Source organism: Eutrigla gurnardus (genome assembly GCF_963514095.1).
Source record: "Eutrigla gurnardus genome assembly, chromosome: 8".
NCBI classification, from domain to species: domain Eukaryota; kingdom Metazoa; phylum Chordata; class Actinopteri; order Perciformes; family Triglidae; genus Eutrigla; species Eutrigla gurnardus.
The window spans coordinates 6,607,164-6,621,975 of NC_139922.1; the positions used below are offsets into that span (position 1 = coordinate 6,607,164).

At 40.3% G+C, this 14,812-nt stretch overlaps 1 protein-coding gene across 1 annotated transcript; it reads left to right on the forward strand.

Annotated features, from left to right (window-relative positions):
- The first annotated feature begins 127 nt into the window (after positions 1 to 127).
- Positions 128 to 4,598, forward strand: LOC311017647 (F-actin-capping protein subunit alpha-1-like). The gene is made up of 10 exons (XM_084016131.1): positions 128 to 258; positions 1,338 to 1,401; positions 1,542 to 1,593; positions 1,769 to 1,832; positions 1,915 to 2,121; positions 2,200 to 2,279; positions 2,473 to 2,551; positions 2,654 to 2,725; positions 2,849 to 2,911; positions 3,063 to 4,598. The coding sequence occupies exons 1-10, from the start codon at positions 220 to 222 to the stop codon at positions 3,201 to 3,203; spliced, it is 861 nt and encodes a 286-aa protein (XP_083872257.1). The 5' UTR covers positions 128 to 219; the 3' UTR covers positions 3,204 to 4,598.
- Positions 4,599 to 14,812: the final 10,214 nt, after the last annotated feature.

The window sequence follows — 14,812 nt, forward strand, 5'->3', positions numbered from 1 at the left end:
CTTGCGTTAACATAATCCCGAGAGTACTGTACATTGTGGTTATGCAAAGTTGTTGGTTTTAGTGTGTGATATTCTCAGTCAATGCACATTAATGCAAATATTTAACGAGTAATACGATTATATTATGGCCTGTATTCATTCGATCTCTTGTGTGTGAATGACAACAACATCACCGCTTCTGTCAGTCAGCTGGGGTAGGTGGGGTCACAAAGAGCCAAGATGGCTGACTTTGAGGAGCCGCTCTCGGATGACGAGAAGGTTTGAAGACTATTTTATTCTTTGTTCAACGCTTCTTTCTCTTTTTTGTAGGGTGCTACGCGTGTTAAATGTCCACATGAATTAACAGCTAGGTTTTGGCAGGATTGCCAGCTTTTGTTTACGTGTTGAAGTGATAAACTAGTGATTTTAAGCTGCCAGTAGCTAACTAGCCAATGCTAGTTAAAGCTTATAGTTGGCTAGCGGCGAAATCAAATACTGATGGAAGGGTCCAACCACTGGACACTTGTACGTTAAACGTTTTGACACTGTAACGTTACCTAACTTAATAGAGACTGAAGTATCGACAAACATTTCCAAAAGTTGTGACGCAATGTCCCTGCCAGTCTGCAATAATTGCTGTGTGGGCTACCTATTCCTTGCATGTAACGTTAGCTAACATTAGCAGCTATAGTTACTTTGCTTTGGATTTCTGGGTCAAACAGATTCGGTTGCAGCTCAAATACTTGCTAACCTCACATTGAGGTCAGGATATGGTTGCCTAGAATTTAGATGGAGCCTGAAAGTGACACGTTACCATCTGGAGGCAAAGCACACATGGTTATTAATGACGACTTAATGAAGACGTTGCAGTGTTTGTGCTACAGGCGATACTTAGATTTTACCTGTAAGATAAAACGATAATCTGAAAACCAACAGGGAGGTTTTCAAATTAACAGAAACATTGGGGGCAAGATGATGGCGATAATTTAGAGTTAAATTGTTTTGTAAAACATGCTTGCTGCTATTTTTGTATTCGAATTGTGATACAGATGCCACAGGTAAGGTGTAAGCAGAATAGATGTAAACAAACACGGTAAACTGGCTCCATTGTAGGAAAGCGGCTCACTGTCATTGTATAACTGAAATAAAGCTACATCTGGATGCTAAATTACAAGCACAGTTGGTAGAGTTTTTAAAACGTTTTTGTACGGATGAGTTGTTGAAGTGTGAGACAGATTTGTTTTTCTTATAGAGTGAAGACCGTATCATATATTGTAGTTAAAGTTTGAAGTGTCTAGTATACAGCAAGTGACATTATTGTAATAGATTAATTGGTTGCATTTGATTTGCTTCCATAGGTCCGCATAGCAGCCAACTTTGTGACTCATGCCCCCCCAGGAGAGTTCAATGAGGTATTCAATGGTAAGAAGTAGCTGATTATGACAAGATGAATAATACTGTCTTGTGTATACTATATTGTAATATTGTTTGTCTCTAATAATGATATTTTTTTGTTTTGTCTTTGAAGCGCAATGCACAGTTATTTCTTTTTGTCTTGCTAGATGTGCGGCTTCTTCTCAACAACGACAACCTCCTCAGGGAGGGGGCATCACAGTAAGTAATGCTTAATTAAGACAAACCTCAGAAATCCAAATACTCATACATAGCTACACAGTTCAAAGCACCTGCGACTGTATGGGGGATATCTACAAATGAGGAATGAAAGCATGGCCAATGAAAATAATCTGTTGAAAGCATTTTGGTGTCATGTTGTGTTCTTTTTGTCCAGCTCCTTTGCCCAGTACAACATGGATCAGTTTACGCCTGCCAAGCTAGAGGGCTACGATGAACCGGTATGTTTCATCCTCAAGTCTTTCCTATTTATCCCACAGGAGCAAAGCCCGATTTTCAGTCTTTCCTCTCCCTTATTAATAGGTCCTGATCACAGAGCATGGTGACTTGGGTCAGGGACGTTTCCTGGACCCCCGAAACTGTTTGGCGTTCCGCTTTGACCACCTCAGAAAAGAGGTGAGCGATGTGCAGCCATATGAAGGAGAGATGGCCCTGAGAAGCTGGAGAGATGCCTGTGATACTTCCCTTAGTGCCTACGTCAAAGAGCACTACCCTACAGGAGTCTGCACAGTAAGGCACACGTAAAATGTGACAAAATAGTCATCTAAGCAATGGACTACATTTATCCACACTATCTGTGTGTTGCAGGTATATGGGAAAACGGTTGATGGTCAGCAAACTATCATAGCCTGCATTGAAGGACATCAGTTTCAACCCAAAAACTTCTGGTATAGTGATCTCTCTGCATACAGCAGTTTAAAAGCAAATCTCAGTATATGTATATCTGATAAGATATGTAGCTAATTCTTATAACATAGCTTACCCACAAGGGCTATAAATACACACTTTATCAATATCTCAAGTCTATTAAGCTAAGCTTTCTGATGCTACTGTCTGTAATGTATGGCTTCTCTTCCACAGGAATGGTCGCTGTAGGTCAGAGTGGAAGCTCACCATCGGTCAGTCCACTGCTCAGGTGGTGGGAGTGTTGAAAATCCAGGTGAATTCAATTCAGTGTGCTCACCTGCATACACGATAAAGAAATAAAGGAGGAACCATTTTCAAGAACTAACTTTTTAATGAAGTTCTTCTTTGTCTCTAGGTTCACTATTATGAAGATGGAAATGTGCAGCTGGTTAGCCATAAGGAAGTAGAGGAATCAATACCAGTGACTGTGAGTAAAAACTAATATACAGTCTTTCAGCAGTGGTTGCTCAGCTCCACGTGTATATAAAGAGGTCCTCCTTCTCTGTAAGTAGGATAAAACATGATGATTATTTGTATGTTTTTGAAACAGAATGAAAGCCAGACAGCCAAGGAGTTTGTTGACATTATTGAGAATGCAGAAAATGACTACCAGGTAAGCAACATTTTAATGATAACATATTTGATAAACTAACATTTAGAATTGCATGTGCTACTTTTATAGAAATGCACATAAAACATTTTGAAATAAGAAAATGTAAAAATATTATCCTTGATATTTGTATTCTACAACGTTTTGCCCTCAGACTGCAATCAGTGAGAACTACCAGACCATGTCAGACACCACCTTTAAGGCCCTGCGTCGCCAGCTGCCTGTCACACGCACCAAGATCGACTGGAATAAGATCCTTAGTTACAAAATTGGCAAGGAGATGCAGAATGCCTAGTGGAAGGTCAGGGACTTGCCAGGGAGATGACTACTCCACTGGGCCCACAACCTACCTATACATGCGCAAGGACTAACCAAAGCAAAGCTATATCAGTATGGGGCAAGGAATTAATTAAAAGAAACAAAAAACAAAAAAAATGTATAACTGATGAATTGCAGACTATTCGGCACAGATATCCGTCTGCTGTATGGAAGTTGCGATTATGGAGATGATGGTGGTTTGGAAAAAAATGGTTACTTCTAGGTGTGTGATGTGAAAAAGTTGTGGTAGGTCACTGTGCAGGGCTGTGCTCAGGACTGCTACATTAAAGTAGTTACTCTTCCTTAGGCCGTATACGTAATCTTAGATCTCCCGAGATTCAGGTGTCATAACTTACAATATTGTTCCCTGGTCAAAGAGACGCAGAACTGTGATCATGTTATAGAGGAGATCTCAGCACACAGAAAAAAGAACCAGGACCGCACAAGGCAGCTGATGAGAAATTAAGCACAGCATCACATATCAGGGTTTAAATTTGGATAGGAAAATATTAATTTAGTTAAAGTTGTTGTTTGAGTATGGTTATTGTGGTGGAATTGGAAATCTGATGCATCAGGAAAATCAGTACATTGATAGGAAAATGAACAGTAGTCTGACATTTCAGCTGGTTCCACGCTTACAGTAATCCTGAACTGATAACTTAGTTATATGTTGCTAATGAAGTTGACAGGAATTCTAACTGTTAACATTTAGGAGTGGCATGATCCTCAGCATAGCTCTGTTCCTGCACTGTAGACCTGTGTGTTTGTCAGTGTCTGTCAGGACTGAAGGAGTGTTGACTTGTTTTCCGTTGTGCTCCACTCATGTACGTGTCTCCACTCATGCAAGCAATGATGACTGAAATAAGATAAAGCAACTTCTACACTGTTGTATCCATAATGCATTCTCTGTTCTGTTACTTTGGCAACACCACCTCCGATGCTGTACAGCTTTTCCTTTGTGAAAGGAAAACATAGTCATTAACCAAGATTTATTTGCCAAAATCTCTTTCCTATGGTAAAGAACTCCATCCTCTGACCCATGTATGCAAATTTCTATTTTAATATGCTGGTTTTTGTTGAAGTCTTAGACTATTGCACTCTTAACAAACTGTATTGGTCAATGCCAAGAGAATGCAAAGCAGTTGCTATGTAAGGCAAGAACATATACTATATATGTTACATGACTTCTGTAAGGCCATATCATACTGTATGTGTTACATAATGTTTAAATAGGCTGACTCTGGAGCAGTTACTTGTTAGCTATACTATGTGCTGTGTTCAACCCTCACACTATACTACAACTGTGTGCCGATCAGTTATAAAGCTCAAGACTGTACTGCCCCATGCTGTTGTAATAAATGGATTGAACATCTTGGCTAGTTGTTATTTTACATTGAGAAGATTTTTTTTCAAATCACATCCAACTAGAAAATCCATGCTTCTATAGTTATTTGAATATTAGCAGCACAGAATTTATCATCAGAGAGGCTGTTAATTGATAGCAAACCAGTCCAAAAAACATTATTATATGAGATATAATTTATTTAATTTCTGTTTCTGCTTTGAATCTGAAGTCATGTTATGTTCCTGTTCCTGCCTTGCACTTGTGGTAATGAAACACCCGCTCACTTTTTGAATTTGCAGCTCTGAACTACTTCATGAACTTGATTTATGAACTCGTTTTTGAAGCTCTGGTTTTTGAACCTGTGTGTTTTTGCATCGCCTCATCCCTCTCTGGGCTCCATTTGCCTTCAGATCCTGCCTGCCAGGCGGCAAACTAACTTCCAGCCTGCCTACCCACTCTCCAACTGGCCTTCAGCCGGACTCAGCTCCACACCCACAGACACCACCTGCCTGGAAAACCCTGAACTATTCAGTGCATTCATTCAGTAATCCTTTCCTTCTTTAAACCATATGTTTTACAGTAGAAACTGTAGTATATATCTGTGTAAATATTCTATAATTACAATACAGGATTCAGTTCCTGAAAGCTTGTTTTGGTCTAGAATATGAAACCTTTAATTCCAGCACGACTATGTAGGTCCATCCACTAGAGGGAGCCACAGAGGAAAAACCTGCATAATCCAAGTGACCAAAGGTGTGACGTCATAAAGAGCATGCAAACAGTGCTGCTGTGTTAGACATACGATACACAGATAGTTGTGTACATTAATCCTAATTCATCCACACATATCTCCACTGGTATGTGTGCTGGTCTGGCTTTGCCTGGTTCTATACTATCACTCTTTTAACAGACTTCACCATTACTTTTTAAATGTTTTGTATAAACGACACTGTGGCTTCTTAGGACTTTTTTCCACATTTATACCCTGATTGATTTTTTATACCAACTCTTTCAATTTTATTTGACTATTTTTGACCAACTCTACTATGACTTTTTAACCTTCTTTACTATGAATTATTTGACAGAGAAAGTGTATTACCTTTTTTGATATATTATAATATGAATATAATACTCTTCACAAATTATTTCAAAATTCTATAATTTACACAATACAATGACTTTATGAATTTATTTGTTATACTTTAATATCACTTTTTAATTGAGTACTATGTAATGAATCTGATAAGACTTGTTTCAACATACTATATCGCAACTTTGTTGTCCTGCAATATAATTATTTTTTCACATTTTACACCATTGATTATTAAAGCCATATTATACTATGACTCTTCTATAACATTTCTTGACTAAATATACTGTGATATTTTCTATTATCATCATACTATACTACCACTTTTTTTTAATATGCTACACTGACTTTTTGAGATGTACTATTCTGTGATTTGTTTTCCCCACATAATATACAAAGTCTATTTCATGAATATTTGACATACTACAACTTGTTTTGACATACTATGAATATGAATATGCATGCGTTTGTTATAGATTTTTCAATAATGCATACAAATGGTCTGTCTCCTTAATTTCTGAGCACAGATGCAAACAGGTTGTTTAAATAAAATTCAAAAACTTTATTTGTCCCCGAGGGCAATAACAGGCACACAGAGTAGCAGTACAATAATAAATAGTGACACAAAACAAAGCAATACTGTACAGATTGAGATGATATACAGATTTACATAGACAGATATCTACTAGAAAATAAATACAACTTCTATAAACTATAAATAATCCTAAATAAATCCTGTGTGTGTGTGTGTGTGAGGGAGGAGCTTCCCAAAAACAACAAAAACGTCCTCTGTGCTGGTCGGGAGCCGCCTCACCCTTTGGCTGGTGGGTGAGGCGGGTGGTGTCGGGGGATGGGCGGAGGGGCAGGGAGGTTGGAATGGCACACAGTGGGTCTCGGGCTCACTAAGGTAGGGGAGTAGTTCAGGGTCTGCTGTGGTGCTGGGTCTTCGTTGGAGGATGTGTTTGTTGACGTCCATTCTCAGCTGCCCAGGAGATCCAAAACCATAGAGGAGTCCTGACCTATGAACCAGAACCACCAGAGATGAAAACCCATGAACTCAACTAGACAACATTTACATGGTTGCTAGCTAGAGTGTTGAATATGACCACCAATTATGAAATTATATTACAAACAATGGAATAATATTAAAAGGCTTTTATAATAAATGCAATCCACTGATGTAAAGTTAACTTTTATGCCATTACTGTTGCAGTAGTTTTAGGAGATTACATAGATTAGTCTCTGTAGGAGATTACTCACTCAGCCCACTGGTCATGTAGTCCTCCATCCTTCTCATCTGGTCCTGTAGTCCTCCGTCCTTCTCATCTGGTCCTGTAGTCCTCCGTTTTAGATGGTTTTTGGTTAGATTCTGTTACAGAATTATCAAATATTGTTGGTATCTCTGTGAATAATAACCCTTTAGTTTTATTACTTGGAAAACTACCAGAAAACATCAAGAAGAATGATATATATTTGTTTATAATAATAAGAGTAGCACTAATTAAACAAATTACAAGAAACTGGTTAAAAGATGATAATTTAAACAATTCTAAATGGAAGGATCTGGTTAATGAGATATATGTAATGGAGAAAATAACAATGAGAATTAGACGTCAAGTTTGTGTTTTTGAAAAAAGATGGGAGAAATGGGTGAGATATATAACAAAGGATGTGTAAAGTATTTTCAATTGTAAGTAATGTATTTTCTGCCGTACCTAGTGCATCTACTTTATGAAAATGTATCCTCTGACTGAAACCTTTATGTAATTATTGGAATTTGTATTTTTTTTTCTATTTTTATTATTATTATTGAAATTATTATTATTTTTACTTTTCATAATGTCTGATTATTTTACTATGTTTTTTGTTTGTCTGTTTGTTCATTAAAAGAAAAAGATAATAAAATAAAAAAAAGGAATGGGTTTCCATGGCGATCAGAGATGTTGGATGATTCCATGCTCCCAACTTTGTGGAACAGTTTGGGGACGGCCCCCTCCTGTTCTAACATGACTGTGCACCAGTGCACAAAGCAAGGTCCATAAAGACATGGAGGAGAGAGTCATGTGTGGATGAACTTGATTGGCCTGCACAGAGTCCTGACCTCAACCCGATAGAACACCTTTGGGATGAATTTATATGACAAAATCATATAAAAAAATCGGGAGGGTGTTTTGCCTCAATTTGTCACAGTGATTGTTTTCAATCCTGGGGTGCAGTCGAATAGTCAAAAAAATAAGGTCCTAACTCCTATTCCTATCTCCTATTCCTTGACCTCTGGGGAAAACGTCACGGGGTTAAGGAAAGGCGATAGGAGAACTCAAAAGGACTTAGGAATAGTCGACCGCGGTGCTCAGAGAATCCGACCGGACTTTCACTAAACTACGTCATTATAACGCGCCGCTGATGATTGACAGCTGATGATCGGCACCGGCGATTGACGTGCGTCTGCACTGGAGAAACTACAATAATGGACTACAAAAAACGCGTCGTCCACTTCTCCACATGTTGGTTTTATAAACAGCTGGTTCACTAAACTTCAGGTCCAGCAGCTCCTCCTTCCTGTTTGACCGTTGTTTTATTTACTTTTCATTTGTGGTTTTAGTTTCGTTTTTGTCAAGTTTGTAACATGATTGAAATAAATTAAAAAAAAACATTCAATCATCATCACTGTCCACACATTTATCATCACTATTCCAATTACTATCTGTCTGCATGAAAGTCATTGTTAAATATGTAAATGCACATATCGTTTGTTTTTCATTAACGGCCGAGGTGTGCGGCACTTTAAATGTTGCTCTCGCAAAGAATTGTGGGTCGGCGTAATCTCCTTTCCTTTCGCATAGGAAGGTCCGTTGCATCCTATGCTAAAGGAGCTCTGAAAGGAAGCATTGGAGCTCCTTTCCTTTGCATTTTGAGAATCCGAACGGCTCTTATCATGGCGGCCACTTGTTTACTTCCGGGTCACTTCTTCAGTTAGGAACCTTCTTAAGCAAAAATGACTATTCGACTGCACCCCTGGTATTGGTGGGGTTTTTGTGGCCGGTTTTGGTACTGCATGTCCTAACAGCCTACTAGTAAACATCACAGGAGGGCAATTCAATTGTGTTTTTTACCATTTACCAAAGACTTACATGTAACTAAATGCTACTGATGAATTTAGCCTTACGAAAACATTAAAATGTAGCACGTTGTAGTTAAGACCTGTCAGACCTGTTCCAGGTGCATGTTGGACTCCGGCAGGGCTGCCCTTTGTCACCGGTTCTGTTCATTATTTTTATGGACAGGATTTCTAGGCGCAGCCGTGGGCCGGAGGGGATCTGGTTCGGGAGCCACTGGATTTCATCCCTGCTCTTTGCAGATGATGTGGTCTTGCTGGCTCCTTCGAGCCAGGACCTCCAGCATGTCCTGGGGCGGTTTGCAGCCGAGTGTGAAGCAGCTGGGATTAGGATCAGCACCTCCAAATCTGAGGCCATGGTTCTCGACCGGAAAAGGTGGCTTGCTCCCTCCAGGTCGGGGGGGAGTTCCTGCCTCAAGTGGAGGAGTTTAAGTATCTTGGGGTCTTGTTCACGAGTGAGGGAAGGATGGAACGTGAGATTGACAGGCGGATCGGTGCAGCGGCTGCAGTAATGCGGTCGCTGTATCGGCCCGTCGTGGTGAAGAGAGAGCTGAGCCGAAAGGCGAAGCTCTCGATTTACCGGTCAATCTACGTTCCTACCCTCACCTATGGTCATGAACTTTGGGTCATGACCGAAAGAATAAGATCCCGGATACAAGCGGCCGAAATGAGCTTCCTCCGCAGGGTGGGTCACACTGGAGGAGCTCGGAGTAGAGGCTCGGGCATCTGTATCGGATGCCCCCTGGACGCCTCCCTCGGGAGGTGTTCCAGGCATGCCCCACCGGGAGAGGACCCCGAGGAAGACCCAGGACACGCTGGAGTGACTATGTCACCCGGCTGGCCTGGGAACGTCTTGGGGTCCCCCGGAGGAGCTAGGGGAAGTGTCCGGGGAGAGGGAAGTCTGGGCGTCCCTGCTCACGCAGCTGCCCCCGCGACCCGGCCCCGGATAAACGGAAGACAATGGATGGACGTTGTAGTTACAGAGGCAATAAATCCTTGAATGTGAGTTAAACATGCTGAAAGCAGCTTTTAATATCTTTAACCATGAACAAACATATGATAGCATAATATTGAAGACTGCACATTTTGTCATACTTTAAATATATACATACACACAGATTACACAACCAAATCAAATAATCATCTTAATTTGAGCATAAAGATTTTTCATTACAGTAGAAAAGTCTCCAAAGTTTGATATTGAATAACAGTTTGTCTCTATGCTCACTATGAGACAATATGTGAGTTGTGTGTATGATCAGAAATGGTGGATAGGAAGTATCAGAGATGTTTCAGAGCAAGATGAAGATGTACTGGTTCAGTTCATGCACCCACATGACCCTACCAAGAGTTTCTACTGGACAAGAAGAGAAGACATGTGCAATGTCCCACTGCAGCATAGAATTGCAAGGATTGACGTTCCCTCTACAGAAACTGGGCGCATGTAAAAAAAAGATGAGCACAACAGAGCAGAGATGTACATTAGACAATTTGTAAAGTGACTGCCAAATTAATGAATGTGACGAAGGAATTGGATCTAAAAGATGAAAAATGTGTGATCCCTCATAGTGAGCATAGAGACAAACTGTTATTCAATATCAAACTTTGGAGAATAATGTAAAATCTTTATGCTCAAATTAAGATTATTATTTGATTTGGTTGTGTAATCTGTGTGTAATGTATGTACTTAAAGTATGAGAAAATGTACAGTCTTCAATATTATGCTATGTTTGTTCATGGTTCAAGACATTAAAAGCTGCTTTCAGCATGTTTAACTCACATTCAAGGACTTATTGCCTCTGTAACTACAACTGTGCTGCATTTGAATGTTTTCGTAAGGCTTAATTAATCAGTAGTATTTAGTCACATGTAAGTCTTTGGTAAATGGTAAAAAACACAATTCAATTGTCCTGCTGTGATGTTTAGTAGGCTGTTAGGACATGCAGTACCAAAAACGTCCACAAAAACCCCACCAATATCAGGATTTTTAAAAATCACTGTGACAAATTGAGGCAAAACACCCTCCTAATTTTTAATATGATTTTAACAAGAACATGATCTTTCAAAAAAAGTCAGTTTAGACCTGATACTTGTGAGTTTTTTGGAATATGGCTCTGAAGTTGGGCAAAGATGTGTTTACTTCCATTTTTGAGCCTTAATATCTGTGAAACTAATCATCTGAGAGAAACCATATTTTGTAGAATGTTTAAGCTAACACCAGAGATAGAGGCAGAAGTGATAGAAGTATTTTATCTGTAAAAAAGGGAGCTCAGCCACTCTTCAAATTTGCTACTTCATTTCGACAAGCCACATTTTAAGTACCTACCATACTAGGTTATTATTGAGCTACACCCCTGATATTCCATGTCTGGAGGCTATTAGTAACAGATAAACACTGTAGACATTTTGATGGCCACAGGTGAGATAGATATTTCTGTTTTAAAAATTGCTTTTCAGAGTATGATGCCAAAAACCGTCTAAAAGACAACATTTTGGATTTTTCCGATTAACAAGTGTGTCTTATACTAGAATTTTTACAGGACATTCTGAGATGGTCAGGTGGGAGGCATTTGATGAAATGACACGGAATACCCCCATTTACAATCCTGCAGGAGACAGGCCATCAGTCTTCATCCGAGTCGCTGTCTTCTGGCCACGAAAAGTATCTTCCGAACGTGACGCAGTCGTCGTCCTCGGAGCTCCTCTGCCTCTTCACACTTACCTCCCCTTCCGCTTCCTCTTCTCTGCTTCTCTTTGTGGATGAGCTGCAGCCTGAGGTTGAGGGAGCGCAATCTTCTGGCCTCTGAGGAACCAAGGATGGATCTTCTTCTGGACAGCTCCCATGAGAAGGGAGGGAAAAGGGAGGACAAGGGGTAATGTGACTGGGAAATAGGGCTGCACGATTCTGGAAAAAATGTGAATCACGATTTTTTTGCTTAGAATTGAGATCACGATTCTCTTGCAAGATTCTTTTCCACAAAATGTTTATTGCACTGATGAACTTTGACAAAACAAAAAAACTTGTTGTTGCTTTGGCAGAGGCATAGTAGTAGTTCTATCATTGGAAGATAAGTAATTTTTACAAAAGTAAAAAAAAAAATTAGACATGCGGCTGATAGTGAATCAGGCGCTATAAAATGAACCATCAGGCTCAAATACGGCTCCATGGTCCGACTGGACCATAAATCAGATGTAGCGGGAAAATGATGGATTTCCCACAATTCTTCCTCGACCACTGCCAGCTGCTTATTGTACATGTTCGGGAGTTCCGGGAGGGCATCTAGTACCATTTGTTGTGAGTGTTTATCATCTTCCGAAATCCCTCGTGTTGTACAGTGTTTATCAGGGCCACCTCCACACCACCGAATGCGAACCTTTTTTGGGCACGAGGTCGGTTCGGGTGGATGGGTGACTCACGCACTTCCGCCTGGGTTTTCGTCGCCATCCATTCAACCTTCCTTTCCTCCACTTTAACTCTCACTCACTCTTTCCAAACACTCAACTGCAGGCGGCTTCCTCCACTGAATCACGTGTTGTAAAGACGCTTTACCATAGGTTGAGGGAGGAGGCAGCGGCAGTGCTGCGTTTGGGGGCGCTTCAAAAAATCCGGAAGGAAATAGGAGCATTTGTGATGCAGCTTGAGATATAAAATGCTTCAGAATCGCTGTGTGTAGAAATGAGATCACGTGTATGTGTGAATCGAGATCGCGATTTTTTAACGATTTTTTGTGCAGCCCTAATATATATATATACACACACATATACAGTGGTGTGAAAAAGTATTTGCCCCCTTCCTGCTTTCTTCTTTTTTTGCATGTTTGTCACACTTAAATGTTTCAGATCATCAAACAAATTTTAATATAAGTCAAGGATAACTCAAGTAAACACAAAATGCAGTTTTTAAATGAAGGTTTGTATTATAAAGGGAGAAAAAAATCCAAAACTACATGGCCCTGTGTGAAAAAGTATTTGCCCCTCCAGTTAAAACACAACTTAACTAAGGTTTATCACTTCAAGGTTCAATTTCTCTAGCCACCCCCAGGCCTGATTACTGCCACACCAGTTCCCAATCAAGAATTCACTTAAATAGGACCTGCCTGACAAAGTGAAGCTCCTCAATAGCAAGACATCATGGTGAAAACCAAAGAAATTCAGGAACAAATGAGAAAGAAAGCAATTGAGATCTATCAGTCTGGAAAAGGTTATAAAGCCATTTCTAAAGCTTTGAGACTCAAGAGAACCACAGTGAGAGCCATAATCCACAAATGGCGAATACATTACACCGTGATGAGCCTTCCCAGGAGTGGCCGGCCAACCAAAATGACGCCAAGAGTGCAGCGACGACTCATCCAAGAGGTCACGAAAGACCCCAGAACAACATCAAAAGAACTGCAGGACTCACTTGCATCCATTAAGGTCAATGTTCATGACTCTACCATAAGAAAGACACTGGGCAAAAATGGCCTACATGGCAGAGTTCCAAGACGAAAACCACTGCTGAGCCAAAAAAATATTAAAGCTCGTCTAATGTTTGCCATGAAACATCTTGCTGATCCCCAACACTTTTGGGAGAATACTTTGTGGACTGACGAGACAAAAGCTGAACTTTATGGAAGGTGTGTGTCCCAATACATCTGGCGTAAAAGTAACACCACTTTTCAGAAAAAGAACATCATACCAACAGTAAAATATGGTGGTGGTAGTGTGATGGTCTGGGGCTGTTTTGCTGCTTCAGGGCCTGGAAGACTTGCTGTGATAAATGGAGCCATGAATTCTGCTGTCTACCAACAAATCCTGAAGGAGAATGTCCGTCCATTTGTTCGCGACCTCAAGCTGAAGCGAACTTGGGTTCTGCAGCAGGATAATGATCCAAAACACACCAGCAAGTCCACCTCTGAATGGCTAAAGAAGAACAAAATTAAGACTTTGGAGTGGCCTAGTCAAAGTCCTGACGTGAATCCTATTGAGATGCTGTGGCATGACCTCAAAAAGGGCGGTCCATGCTCGAAAACCCTCCAATAAGGTTGAATTACAACGACTGTGCAAAGAGGAGTGGGCCAAAATTCCTCCACAGCGCTGTCAAAGACTCATTGCAAGTTATCGCAAACGCCAAACCAGTTATTAGGTTTAGGGGGCAAATACTTTTTCACATAGGGCAATGTACATTTGGATTTTTTCCCCCCTTAATAAAAGAAAACTTCATTTAAAAACTGCATTTTGTGTTTAGTTGTGTTGTCCTGGCCTTATATTAAAATTTGTTTGATGATCTGAAACATTTAAGTGTGACAAACATGCAAAAAAAGAAGAAAGCAGGAAGGGGGCAAATACTTTTTCACACCACTGTATATATATATATATATATATATATATAGTTAAAAAAAACACAAAAGTGTGACAAAAACAAACCCAAAAGCAAGTTCAAAATGTGAATGAATGACATCATTCCACCCACCCTTTTCAGTCATGTCCATTCTGATGACATCAGTGTGATGTCACGGTGTGATGTGCATTATTGAAATGTTTTCCTTCATAGTCCATTCTGATGACATTACAGAGTGACATCACAGAGTGACATTACAGGATTGAGGCAGTGGCTTGGATTCCAGAATCTGAACTCAAGGGATCAAAGGCAGTGGCTTTGATCCATGAGTCTACAGATTGTATAAATAGCAGGCGAGCACATCATTCGGTGTGGTGTTCTTGAGATACAATCTAGTACAGATACGATCTATTACTGATACGATCTATTACAGATACGATCTATTACAGATACAGTTTCATACAGGACTATTTACTACTGTAGGATTTCAATCGACAGCGATGCAGTCTATGTCAGAATCCAGTGTGCCCCAATCTGCTACAGCCTGTGCCATGGACGGAAGAACCCAGCAAGCAGACCAGCAAAGATCTGCTGGCGGTCCGGGGGGCCGTCCAGCACGTCAGTATGGTCACAAACCTTCCGTCACTACAGCGATGCAGAAAATCCACTGCAACGACGGAGAGGTTCAGGGACTGAAGCAGTTTGAGCATGAATAC